This window comes from Tachysurus vachellii, chromosome 3 (assembly GCF_030014155.1).
Source record: "Tachysurus vachellii isolate PV-2020 chromosome 3, HZAU_Pvac_v1, whole genome shotgun sequence".
Taxonomy (NCBI): Eukaryota; Metazoa; Chordata; class Actinopteri; order Siluriformes; family Bagridae; genus Tachysurus; species Tachysurus vachellii.
In genome coordinates, this window is record NC_083462.1 from 893,758 (window position 1) to 907,966 (window position 14,209).

The 14,209-nt window shown below is 41.2% G+C and overlaps 2 protein-coding genes across 3 annotated transcripts in view; both read right to left on the reverse strand.

Moving 5' to 3' along the window:
* Positions 1–1,405, reverse strand: part of rrp7a (ribosomal RNA processing 7 homolog A) — a gene marked incomplete at its 3' end in the record, with an annotated part of 2,555 nt that extends 1,150 nt beyond the window's left edge. Inside the window, exon 1 of the mRNA XM_060865229.1 lies at positions 1,265–1,405. Coding sequence (XP_060721212.1) covers positions 1,265–1,325 — 61 coding nt within the window. The remainder of the gene's footprint in view (positions 1–1,264) is intronic.
* A 617-nt stretch (positions 1,406–2,022) lies between these two features.
* poldip3 (polymerase (DNA-directed), delta interacting protein 3) lies at positions 2,023–8,455 on the reverse strand. 2 transcript variants are annotated; one of them, XM_060865216.1, is made up of 10 exons: positions 8,307–8,455; positions 6,280–6,422; positions 5,574–5,962; positions 5,017–5,073; positions 4,851–4,934; positions 4,566–4,736; positions 4,157–4,234; positions 3,928–4,057; positions 3,528–3,594; positions 2,023–3,018 (listed from the first exon to the last, which is right to left on the reverse strand). In XM_060865216.1, the coding sequence occupies exons 1-10, from the start codon at positions 8,450–8,452 to the stop codon at positions 2,823–2,825; spliced, it is 1,461 nt and encodes a 486-aa protein (XP_060721199.1). In that variant the 5' UTR covers positions 8,453–8,455; the 3' UTR covers positions 2,023–2,822. The 2 variants fall into 2 exon arrangements, with proteins under 2 accessions (XP_060721199.1, XP_060721198.1); XM_060865215.1 differs by having other exon boundaries at positions 2,024–3,018; positions 5,017–5,076.
* Between the last annotated feature and the right edge of the window lie 5,754 nt (positions 8,456–14,209).

The window sequence follows — 14,209 nt, forward strand, 5'->3', positions numbered from 1 at the left end:
AAACAGAAAGTCAGAGATGCTTGACAGATTTTCACAACAGCCAATAGGGTTTGAGATTTGTCAGGCCACGCCCACCACCCAATCTAAACCTAATGAACCAGGTTACTGTACAGCTCCATGGAAGACAAACACAAGACTGGTACAGGAGTCATCAAAACATGTAATGACTTTCACTTAAAAATAAAGTGATAAACTTTATAAAATAAGTATCAAATTCATGTTAATGTCAGAAATATTGTACTGTATCTAAGGAGCTCATGTTACACTGAACTGAACATAACTCAGAAATTATTTACTGCTGCTTTTGCTTTAAAACACTTAGAATTAACAACTATATAAATGTTTTTACAAAAACTCACTATTGTAACTGTGACAGTGCAACTTTCACAATGAAAAACTATACAATAATAATAACACCACCACCACCAACAATAATAAGTGGGGTTCTGAGAGACTGGGCTGTCGAAGCTGCTCACACTTTCACAGTAAACAATCTGGAGAAACATTAACATCCGACAGCAGATATTTACTTCAGTATTTCTATTATAATATTACGCATTTACTATTTTATGTTTCTGTACATCATTAGATTTTAACATGAATCTCCATGAAATATTCGTTTTACAGTTTAACCACACACAGACACACACAGACACACACAAAGACACACACAGACACACACACACAAAGACACAGACACAAAGACACAGACAGACAGACAGACAGACACACACACACACACACACACACACACACAAAGACACAGACACAGACAGACAGACACACACACACACACACACACACACAAAGACACAGACACAAAGACACAGACAGACAGACAGACACAGACAGACACACACACAAAGACACAGACAGACAGACAGACAGACACACACACACACACAAAGACACAGACAGACAGACACAAAGACACAGACACACAGACACACACAGAGACACAGACAGACAGACACAAAGACACAGACACAGACACACACATACATACATACATACATACACAGACAAAGACACAGACACAGACACACACATACATACATACACAGACAGACACAAAGACACAGACACAAAGACACACACATACATACATACATACATACATACACACACACACACAAAGACACAGACACACACACACAAAGACAGACAGACACAGAGAGAGACACACACACACACACACACACACACACACACACACACACACACACACACACACACACACACACACACACACACACACACACACCTGTAAATCCTCCTGGAATCACACAGGCGACACTCGTGTTCTTCTTTGTGGGCGCCGCCATCTTCACTGTTGAACCAAACCGGAAACCGGAAGTAGCGCTGCTGAATACGGACCTGTAGTAGAGTGTAATGGTGGAGGTTCCACTAGGATCCGGTGACTACACACATATTTATGAAGGAATATTTCAGTTTATTTTCTAACTACGTGTGAATCAGTAAATTTGAAATCAGAGAAATATCCTAAAGTCATTTATTTCTGTTCCACAAACTCACACTTGTGTGCTCCAGTGAACAACATGGTGAACAACATGGTGAACAACATGGTGAACAACATGGTGAACAACATGGTGAACAACATGGTGAACAACATGGTGAACAACATGGTGAACAACATGGTGAACATCTGCACTGTGACATGGAGATGTCTACCCATCATCACAGATGATTCTTCAGGTCACTTAACTGTGGAGCTCTTAGTCCAGGTTCCTACTTAAGGACAGGGTCAGAATTGTAGGACTATTTTAGGACCTATTGTAGAGTTCCTACAGTCCTGGATCACTAATGTTCTTTCATGAACCTTTCAGAAGTTTGGAGTTTTGTAGTCAGTAAGCATGTTGGATCACGTGTAGCTGTTTCTGCTTCATGTCTATACACCATTGCTGTAACATACGTGTGTACATTGAGAGCAGGTCAACTTGTATAAAGGTCTGAACCCTGAGAGTAAATAACGACATCACACATTTGTTAGTTTATTATAAAGCAAGTTTACTACAGAAAAAAACAACCAGGAAGTCCAGTAGAGACACATAGATGTACACAAGGCCCCACCCCGTGTGTGTGTGTGTGTGTGTGTGGGCATGAAGAAGGGTGTGGGGAGGTTGCTGTGTCCCAAATCACCAACACCGGCAAAGGTACACTACATAAAGCTGAACACAGAGGATTGGGACAGAAATAACACTTCTAAACATGTCTTTATACACATCATGTACATCAGGATCCTGTGTGTGTGTGTGATTTAAAAACAAAATAACAGTTCTCATGAGACAAAAACACACAGTGAACCTGCTCTGGTTTCAGACACACTCGTCAGGACGATGCACGTGTGTGTATGAGGTGATGGTACGTGTCCTCTTGCTAAGTGTGTATCCTGCGTGGCTGTTCTCTGTGGATGTGGCTGTGGATTATGGGTGTTGTTCTGGAAACCAGGTAAACATTATGAGAGGTGAGAAACGGTAAACACACAAAGCTAGCTAGTGCACAAGGTGCATCAGCTAGCTCAGTTTAGCTATCTCACCCTCACTAGCACAACACCTCTCTAATGTTAGAAAGAAATGAAGAAGCTTCGCGTGATGGGCAGAAGTTCTTAGAGTTATTACAATAAAAAGACCAGGATCTCCATGGTAATGCTGAGGGACTCAGTCACCCAATTGGCTAAACACAACGTGAGCCATCACACAGATCATCACACAGGATGCAGCACTCACAAATGAACATGTACCAACGGAAGAGTGTGTGTTTTAAATGGATGGAGACAGCTGTAGAACGAGTGCCTGTGTGTTTTAGATCTTTATGCGGAAAGCTGTAGAGTGTGCGGCAGTGGGAGGGGTCTCTGTAGCGGCCGAGTTCTGATTGGACGATTTAAACAGAGCCTTCAGGATGGTCTGAGGATCCACTTCAGCTGAGCTGGAGCGAGGTGTGGATCGGGACGCAGCCGAGGAGGAAGTCTCCTTCTTATTGGGAGAGTCACTCAGTCTCCTAGACACACACAGAGAGAGAGAGAGAGAGAGAAAATAAATTAATGACCTATAATGATGTGCCTCCCATGACAAAAAAGGGAACAACAATTTAAAACTATTTATATTTGGGCCCCTAAGTAAAATAAACACACACACACAAGAGAGACCCCCAGTACAACAGTAGTGTATGACTACAAAAGCAGGGGTCCTGCACCAACTTTCTAGTTGCCCCTATATAAAAATGGGCTCCTACAAACCCAGGTGCAGGACCACCTTAAATAAAGCACATCAACATCCAACAACTCACTGTTGTATTGTAGTGTAGTTAAATCTCATCTACAAGTAAACCAGTACACACACACACACACACATTAACATAAACATCATCTATAAGTAAACCAGTACACACAATTTAACAAACATCATCTATAAGTAAACCAGTACACACACTTTAACAAACAATGCTGTGTGTTTAAGTACAGACTGTAATCACACAGTGCATGAGGAAATGCAGTAACACACACTCACAACAGGATGGGCTGATCTGATGTGATGACACTACCCTGGATGTGCAGGTTACACTTCATCGGCTGACCTGTGAGAGTAAAACACACAAACACACAGACACACGTACATGATTTAAACAAACACCTCCTTCATCAGAATTATTCATCACTCAACAATAAGGTTTAGATATTACATCTTTGACATTTTAGGTTTGTAAGGTTTTTACAGCCACAACAGGCTTAATAATGAGTAAAGAACACTCAGTAATCTGACGACTGCTTTACAGTCAGTGCTCACAATCACTGTCTGAAAGAAAAACACTCACTCACTCGCTCCATCCTCTACTAATCATACAGATACACATGTAAACAAGGGAACACTCCTCAGAACACTTTTACAAAAATGTGTGTGTGTGTCTTACCATCCAGACAGCGGTTGTTGTATTTCCTGTACGCATTAATGGCATCATCTTTCCGCACAAACACCACTTCAGCTACTCCGACCTTCACCAGCCGAGCTCGCTTCAATGCTCCACATACACAGAACAGCTCCTACATTTGCGCACGTGCACACACACATTATAGTATTAGCACAGTCCCACGAATCGAGACACACATACACGTGTGACATGCACAGTCTGTTATACTCACCACTATGTCCTCCTCTGTGACACGTGGGTGGAGATTGTTCACTGTGATTTTGGTTCCTTCCAATGGACTGAACACTGGCTACACACACACACACACACACACGTAAGTAAAGTACAATATTTGGTCTCAATAAATGTGTTATAGAAGTTAAGCTTCTAATAGAGTGAGGTTTTGTGTGTGTGTGGGGGGGTGCGCATGTGGTTGTGTGTGTGTGGGGTTGTGTTTGTGCGTGTGTGTGGGGTTGTGTGTGCATGTTTGTGTTTGTGCGTGTGTGGTTGTGTGTGGGGTTGCGTGTGTGCATGTTTGTGTTTGTGTGCATGTGTGTGGGGTTGTGTATGTGTGTGTGTGCATGTTTGTGGGGTTGTGCGTGGGGGGTGGGGGGGGGGGGGGTAATGTGTGCGTGTGTTACCTGTGCAGGTTGAGAGTTGGAGTTTTCAGAAGTCTGTGGAGGTGGGCGGGGATTAGAGCGAGTGGGTGGAACTGCAGCAGCTGCAGCAGATGCAGCAGGGGGCGGAGCCAGGTAGGAGTCATTCTTAACCACCTTAGTGATTGGAGTAGAGACAGAGAAACTGCCACCAACCTGGGGGGAGGGGGAGAGAGATCGGTAAACAAAAAGAAAGATAAAAAACAGACTGTAAACACTGTGGTTCGAGACTCAAAACATTGTGTGTGTGTGTGTGTGTGTGTGTCTCACCCTTGTCTGTGCCAGGTCATTGGTTGTAGTGAACTTTAACTGTTTATTTGGAACCACAGCTTCCTCCTCCTTATTGGAAGCACTCTGTACAGATAAACACACACATTCACATTTACTCTGTGCGCGCGTGTGTGTGTGTGTTTGTGTGTGTGCACGCGTGTGGTACCTGAGATGCACTGCTTGGAACATTGATGCGAATCCCACTGGTCATACCAACTGGCCTCTGCTATAGACAGACAAAGAGACAGAGTAATTACTGTGTTCTTAATACCTGAGGGTGGAATATCAGTGTGGAGGAACGTCAGACTGAGGGGAACGTCAGACTGAGGGGAACGTCAGACTGAGGGGAACGTCAGACTGAGGGGAACGTCAGACTGAGGGGAACGTCAGACTGAGGGGAACGTCAGACTGAGGGGAACGTCAGACTGAGGGGAACGTCAGACTGAGGGGAACGTCGGACTGAGGGGAACGTCGGACTGAGGGGAACGTCGGTCTGAGAGGAACGTCGGTCTGAGAGGAACGTCGGTCTGAGAGGAACGTCGGTCTGAGAGGAACGTCGGTCTGAGAGGAACGTCGGTCTGAGAGGAACGTCGGTCTGAGAGGAACGTCGGTCTGAGAGGAACGTCGGTCTGAGAGGAACGACTGAAAGCTAAGTCAGTGTGGAACGTCAGTCTGAGAGGAACGTCAGTGTGGAACGTCTAAAAGTAACGTCTCTTCATTAACCTGGATAGTTTTGGTGATCTTGAGCGGAGCTGCAGATCCCTGACTGGGCAATGATGAGACGCTTCTCTTCAGACTCAGCCTATCACGTGCATCCACCACTTTTGTGATCCCACCTCTGGGCTGTATGGCCACACCCACTCTGGTACCCAGTCCCTGGTTGGTGGGGAAGGCCCTGACTCCGGTACTGCTGGTGTTGTTCTGGATGTGGATGTGTGGGATTGGGGACTGAGTGGTGGTTAATAACGGAGAATCTTGGACCTGCTGCTGTTTACGAGAGTTTATGGTCTGTCTGGCATCCTGCACTGCACTCACAGCGCCCCCTCGGGCCTGAATTCGAAAACGGGCATCATTCTGACCCAGCTTCTCCCTCGCATCCTTCACCTGGAACACTGGAGAAAGAAGGAGTAAAGTTTGGTGAACATACTGTCTTTAATAAACTCCTGCAAATGTAAGAATCTAGTCCAAATCTAAGAAGGACAAGACGTCGTCGTCTTTATTCTCGCCACACATTACGTTACAGCGCAGTGGGATACTTTTCTTCATGTATCTCAGCTTAAGAAGTTGGGGTCAGAGCACAGAGTCAGCGAGTTAAGGGCCCTGCCCAAGGACCCAACAGTGACTTGAACCCCAGTCTCTCCCATCAACAAACCCAGACAGAGCCTTAATCACTACTCCTCCAAGTACTAACATGTTCATGCTCCCTCACCTCCACTTCCTCCGAGCCTCTGTCTGACATCAGTGGTGCCGATCTTCTGTCGAGCATCAAAAGTCCGACCCATAAGCCCCGCCCCTCTCCCTAGCGATCCCGCTCCTCTTCCTGTTATCCCTGCCCCTCTACCAAAGGTCGGCCTGCGAGAACAAAAACAGGTAAAACACGATCATTAATCTTAAACTATTATACCAATTAATTTTATTTTAAACTATAACAATTAACATTTTATTACCAATAACATTGTTCTAATCCTAATCTCACAGTTTATAACAACACAATAATGTATTTCAATGTAGATTGTAGACAGTTCAGGTCTGAATGCAGTGCTGCAGATTTGCCTTCCCCAAGAAACACATTTGTTACTGTCTTGTCTGTAAGAAACCATCTGCTGAAACACAACAACAGGCTGCTGCTGATATATAAAAGTGTGTAACAGGTGTAGAAAGCGGTGAACACGATCCATAAGGGCAGTGCAGTATGTTTACTGCCACAAGACAGCTTTAAATATTGTGATCGTGTGTGTGTGTGCTGTTAAAACAAACACTCTGTACAATCACACCCTGTGTGTTAGAAACAGGTTACACTGTAAAGTACACAAACATCTTTAAACATCTACACAAGGAAGTTCTTACACAACGTTGTACACTCCTATACAACACAATGTTGTACACTCCTATACAACACAATGTTGTACACTCCTATACAACACAACGTTGTACACTCCTATACAACACAACGTTGTACACTCCTATACAACACAACGTTGTACACTCCTATACAACACAACGTTGTACACTCCTATACAACACAACGTTGTACACTCCTATACAACACAACGTTGTACACTCCTATACAACACAACGTTGTACACTCCTATACAACACAACGTTGTACACCCCCATACAACACAATGTTGTACACCCCCATACAACACAATGTTGTACACCCCTATACAACACAATGTTGTACACCCCTATACAACACAATGTTGTACACCCCTATACAACACAATGTTGTACACCCCTATACAACACAATGTTGTACACCCCTATACAACACAATGTTGTACACTCCTATACAACACAATGTTGTACACTCCTATACAACACAATGAAGTTCTTACATAGTTCCAGATCTGAGGCTGAACACAAGCTGAACTGGTTAGTGAACGAACACCAGAACTTTGAGGCCAAAACACTTCGATTTCACTCAACTCATCAACAGAAGCTTCGTAAAGAGTCGACTCGGTTACAGAGTCGACTCCGTAGTAGAAGCCCGGAGAGAGTCGATTCAATAGCATAAGTATAGCTCTGTTACTAAATATAAGCACGATATCTTTGAGTGTCTCCAGACTGTAACACAGAAAATAAAAACCTAGTGAATGATCTGTTTGTGTGTGGAATTAATTATCTCTCCGGTTCAGTCAGATAAAAACGGCCTCGCTTCAAAACATCCACACAATTCTGTTCAATAACCTTTACTTATGTATCTTTATTAAATATAAATACTTCTAATCATCATAAATGAAATAATTATTCTTAATGTGAGTTACATTTGCGGAAAAAGGCAAAGCTAATATCCTCGAGCTAGCCGTAAACAGTATTTTTGTTTTCCCACCCAATTTTCGACAAGCTTTAGATACTGCCCTGTGATTGGCTACTATAACCAACATCCCGCGATATGATTGGCCGAAACCGAACACCAGCCAATCCTCCTGAAGATCGCTGTATTTGACGGAATACGGTTGGAATAAAGAAGAAAGTTCAACATGTGCATGCGCACTGTCTCTGAGTCTAACCAATCACGGCTCAGCATACTGCACAAGACTGCACTTCAGCCAATAGACAAGCAGAATGCTTGCAGCTCATTTACTAAGCAATAATCAGCTACAAAGACGGGAGGTTTTTTCCCCAGTGTAGCCTGTTTTTATCCGACATATAATGTTTACATTTTTAACAAGAAATAAGCACTAATAGCATTTACATGGACGTTTATCACCTGCCTGACACAATGTAAAATACCTCTTAAGGCCTCCCCTGGTGTTAAAATTGCGTCGGCGTATTAATTCGTCCAAAGAAACGTCCGCCATCTTTGTCACAGCGAATCCGGGGACGGATGTGCGCATGCGCGGAATCAAGACGCTTGCGCTAAGGAGAAAACTGCGCATGCGCGAAAGGGCGCCTGAAGAAAGTAGCAGCTGTTTAAAATAATACAGAAATAAATCATCAAAATGAAAACAGATGGATAAACTTTACAGACAGATATTTAAGCATGTAACTTAAAATTACATATCGTATTAAACTTTTAAAATATATAAGAGCATTTAAAGGGTCTTGTTTCTAATGTTTAATGATATTACTGTGTGTGTTACAGAGCGTGGTGTAGCTTAAGGTCATCTTTATTATTATAATAATCATCTAGCTGGTTGGGGGTGAGGACTACAATAGAAGACAGAGACATTTAAAATTTATGTCATTCGAAAAAGATTTTTTACTTTTTTCCTACAGAATTCAATGATCTTACAGCTGGCATCAATGCAGCGATTCTGATTAACTCTAAATAAAAGGACAATTGAATTTACAAAACAACAGACGCTCGATGGAACACCGTGAAGGTCAACATTAAGGAAGTGAGAATATGGAGCACCACAGTGACCTTACAGCTGTAGGATTATTAATGCTGGTCACTCACTGCATCTGATTCTTCATGTCTGAGTTGTGTGGTAGGGCATCAGGATGAAAAGTCTTTTCCCCATTAAAAAAAAAAACACACCCAAGTCATAAATCACACAAACCATGTAGCAAAAATCTCTTACCAAGGTCTAAGACCAAGGTAGATCTTGTTCTAGTTATGTTTGATGCAATAAAAGTCCCTTTATCACCAAAAGAACACCACAGTGAAGCATGGTGGTGGCAGCATCATGCTTCTCTTCACCTGGGACTGGGGCTCTAGCTATAATGGGAATCCAGGATCTCTTCACATTTCAATCTATTCTGAAGAAAACCTCCAGGCACATGTTAGATAGCTGAAGATTAAAGAATTAACCTTCTAAAGGAAAGCATAAATCACACGCAAAGGAATATCTTCAGATGAAGATCAGTGTTCAGGAACAGTCCAGTCAGAGTCCTGATCTAAATCTTATCAGAAACTGTGTAGAGGAGATCCCCTGTCTCTCTGATAGATCAACTCCATGCTGGATTACAGACAAACAGAGAATTAGATACGATCTATACACATATTTGTGCTCTAACCAACCAGGCAATTAGATTTTTTTCTAAAACCCTTCTGTTTCTTTTTCACTTCACTTTTGTTGGAAAATGGGTCTTAATTTTTTTACATTACAAAAACCTGTGATTTTATCAGTGGTGTGTAGACGTTTTATATCCACTGCATAAACTTCCAGAAGCAAAAACAATGTTATGTCTGATTTAAATAAACTGAAACTTTATTTAATAATCAGGTTGATGTTAAGGGAGAATACATTTCCTTTCAAAGAACCAATGAAACAGAGAGGACATACACTCCTGAACAAAATCTTAAGACCGGGGAAACATTACAAGTATTTGCATTTCATGCTGGTGGATAAACAGGTTATAAGAACTGCTTCAAAATGTCAAAAGAAGAAACAGGAGCAAGAGACTGGCAGAGATCGGCAATTTACTGAAAACTGTATTTAAACTCAAACAGGCTGATCATCAGCTGATCAACAGTTTGAGCCCATAGCTCAAAAATACCCACAACAGAACTAAAAGAGTCTAAAAAGGACTCAGTAGTGAGAAGCCCCACTGTTCTTGTTGATAACTTCAAACACCTCGGCATGCTTGATGAGACTGTTTCCAGGAGGCTGGTGGGAACGTAGCTCCATGTGGTGAAAATGGCTTAATGAAGGGCATTCACAGTCTGGAACTACTGTCGGTTTTTGTAAACTTCCCTTGCCATCCATCCCCAAAACATTCTCAAGGGGATTTAGATCAGGGGAACATGCAGGATGGTACAAAAGTGCAACGTTATTGTCCTGGAACAAGTGAACTGCAGCGTTGTCCTGTTGAAAGACTCAGTCATTACCACACAGACGAGGGCCCTCACTCAAGAGAGATGCCTTCTGTAACATGTCCACAAAGCCATAAACTGTTTGACGCCACTGCACAACATGAAGCTCCATTTTCCCATTGAAGGACAAAGCACCCCAGATCACGATGGAGCCTCCTCCACTGTACCGGGTAGAAAACATCTCCTTGTCATGACAGTATCGTTGGAAGCCATCAGGACCATCCAGGTTACATTTTTTCTCGTCCGAGAATAAAACTTTCTTCCATCTTTCAGTGTTCCGTGTTTTTTACTCCTTTGCAAATCCCAAACAGGCAAGTCTGTGGTGTGGGAGGAGACAAAGATGTCTTTCAAAGGCGTTTTTTGTTCCTAAAGTTTTTCTCTCGCAATGCCGTCTTATGGTTATTGGGCTGCAGACAGCATCAGTAAGGGCCTTAATTAAGGTGACTTTTTTTATTTTTATTTTTTTATTTTTGTCCCATAACACTCAGGATCTGTTAAGAAATTGAAAATGACTGTCTTACTGCGACCATCCTGCTTTTGCCCTCAGGAGATGATGACAGTGTGACAGTCTGAAGGACAATGACATCAAAGCCATATCTTTGCACAGATTTTAACTTTTAAGGCCATGATTTTAAATTTTATTTAGCTGATGACCAGCCTGTTTGAGTTTAAATGCAATTTTCAATAAATTTAATAATTATAATTATAATTAATAATTTAATAAATTTACACAACCTTCCATCATTGTCATAATCATTATCCTGAATCTGAGCATGAAGAAGCCCAGTGGTTCATATAATGAGTTCAAGTCTCAGGACCACCAAACATCCATCTCTGGGTCCTTGAGCAAAGCCTTTAACCATCAGCTGCTCAACTGTATAAATAAGAATTATAATTTACTCTGGATGATGGAATCTGCCAAATGTTGTAAATGTTGCTTTGCTTTTATCTTTTGTACTTAATGTTATTATACTTTTTATGTCTTGTTAATCTGCATGCTCTATGATTTGAGAGTTTTCAGGTTATTCATTCCTGGATTAGCTTTAACTTTACTCTCAAAGGCACATTGTGTTACAGCAGTGTCAGAGATGGAAAGGTTAACTTTAAATAAAAAAAGATGTGTATGAAATAGCCTCGGGATAATGGAGCTTCGACCTGAACCAGATCTGCCCCTGCTTCTTCAGGATCTGCTCATCTTGGTCTCACCAGCACTGCACAAGTCCTGCTGAATCCATTTGATCAGTTTCTCATGAAATAGAACATGAAGACAGAAGCAAGTACATACTTTTATTTAGCTGGCAAGAAATCAAAATCACACACCATACAGTCTATGAGCAGAGATATGGAATAAAACAAACACAACATAAACTGATCCAAACAAAGAAAGGAACTGAAATAAGGTGAGTTTAAAAGGTGCGCACAGCTGCCCTCTGGTGGACTGTGGAGGAATTGGTCCATAGTGACGGTGACAAGGAGGTGGTTTAAATTAATGAATTTAATTAGAGTTTATTTATAAATCCCTTATTTATCCCCTATTATTATTTGTAGAAGCTTATAGAGGCACTTTTTCAGGATCTGACTGGACACGTTAGGCTTGGGTTAGTGTTGATTTTGACAATTAGAATTTACAAAAAATAATGACTGTTTTTTTAAATAAAAAATTTAAGAACATTAAATTAGACACGGTTGTTCACTAGCAAGTTAATCTTGTTTGCTCGACAGGTTCCACCATCTATCAGCGTAAAATGTAAGTACACATCAAGACTCTTCTTTTCTGACACCGAAGAGGTGGAATGAACTTCCTCTAGATATCTGAACAGCGAGTCACTGACTGTGTTTAAACCATGAGTGAAGGCCTTCCTCCTCCTGAGACACTTTAGCTAACGCTTATTTAGCTGTATTTTAATTAAAAAAGTTGTGTGATATATTTCCTCCCAACAGTTTTACTCTGATTGTATCTATAGTCTGTGACCTTCTGACCCATTATTGGTGTATTAATTAGTACTTTTTTGGTTTCTCTGAATAAGAGTGTCTGCCAAATAGCCAAACATGTAAATGTTAAATTATTATCATGTCAAGTTTACTGACATTTAGAGCAGAATTATCCTTCTAAACTGTCTGTAAATACTGTCTTCGCTTGTGTTAAACATCAGTCAAGTCCTGCTGTATTTACACACTACACTGCTGTGTGTCCTGGAAAAAAACATCACAGAGACATTCATTCATTCATTCATTTTCTACCGCTTATCCGAACTACCTCGGGTCACGGGGAGCCTGTGCCTATCTCAGGCGTCATCGGGCATCAAGGCAGGATACACCCTGGACGGAGTGCCAACCCATCGCAGGGCACACACGGTCTCATACACTCACGCAATCGCACACTAGGGACAATTTTCCAGAGATGCCAATCAACCTACCATGCATGTCTTTGGACCGGGGGAGGAAACCAGAGTACCCGGAGGAAACCCCCGAGGCACGGGGAGAACATGCAAACTCCACACACACAAGGTGGAGGCGGGAATCAAACCCCGACCCTGGAGGTGTGAGGCGAACGTGCTAACCATTAAGCCACCGTGCCCCCATCACAGAGACATAAAATCATTAATTCCACACAGTCAGTAAGTCATACACATGCAATATATAAATAGATGTGATATAAATTCTGTGCAGATTAAATATGAGACTCGATCAAATGTTCAACGGCAAATAATCAAATATCGCCAAATTATCTATAGTGTAAAATTATTAAACCTTTAAACATTTCAACTATGAAAACCTGATTTAAAAAAGTGGGAAAAATCTTTTTTAATCTTTTTTAATCTTTTTTAAAAAATCTTTTTTAATCTTTCATTTAATAACATTAATTAGAACTCAGTTTACTTTTAAAATTTTAAAAGGCATTTTAAGGATTATTTTATTTTATTTTTATTCTTTTGTAAATTTAACATTTAATATATAAAATGTGTCTATAAAACATTAACACACCTGCCTTGTGCAGACAGCTCACTGAAAAACAACAGCACACAATGGAAAGAACACAACGTCTGATTCCTGCTCAACATGTGAAAAGAATATCTTCTGATCTCATTTAAACATATAACAAGTTTCTTTAAATGTTTCAACATTCACTAATTTAAATAGTTACTAATTTGAACAGTCACTAATTTAAATATTCACTAATTTCTTCTGGCCTGTAAAGTATGTACCCAGACAGGTTGGGATGGTGTACATTCCCTTCTGAAAGTATCAGATCAACAATGTCAGTTTTTTGGTTCTTCCACACAGAACAAAAGATCTGATATAAGATTAGAATTTAAGAGTTTTTCTATTGATATTTACATATTGTACACATTTTAATCAAATGTGTAAAACATGGCACCTTGAGTTTGAACCAAATTTTCAGATGCTAATAAAATTATGTTGTGACTGACAGGTGTGTTTTGCTGCTCAGGTGTGTGCACTGATTCTTTAGACCATTAATTACTGAATGTTTCCTCTTGGTTTGAGTCCAACTCTGAACAGAGCCAACATGCAAATCTGTAATGTTCTGAAAAACTATGAAATCATTAGTGTACTTACAGTAAAACAGTGAACCGAGTGGCTGAGAAAAACAACAGATTCTGATGACAGAAACGTTGTGAGAGCTGTGAAGAAAACCCCAGAAACAACAGCAGGTGACATCAACAACAGCCTCCACAGATCAGAGTGAAGGTCTCGCAATCCACCGCTGGAATAAGACTCAGAGAAATATTGAGGCCATAGCAGAAGATACAAACTTCTCATGAGTAAGAGCAGATGTGAAGTGTACAGAGATGAGAAGGTTAGGTAACCAAGAGGAACCAAAGTGCTGAAAGGACAAAGTGTGTAGAAAGTA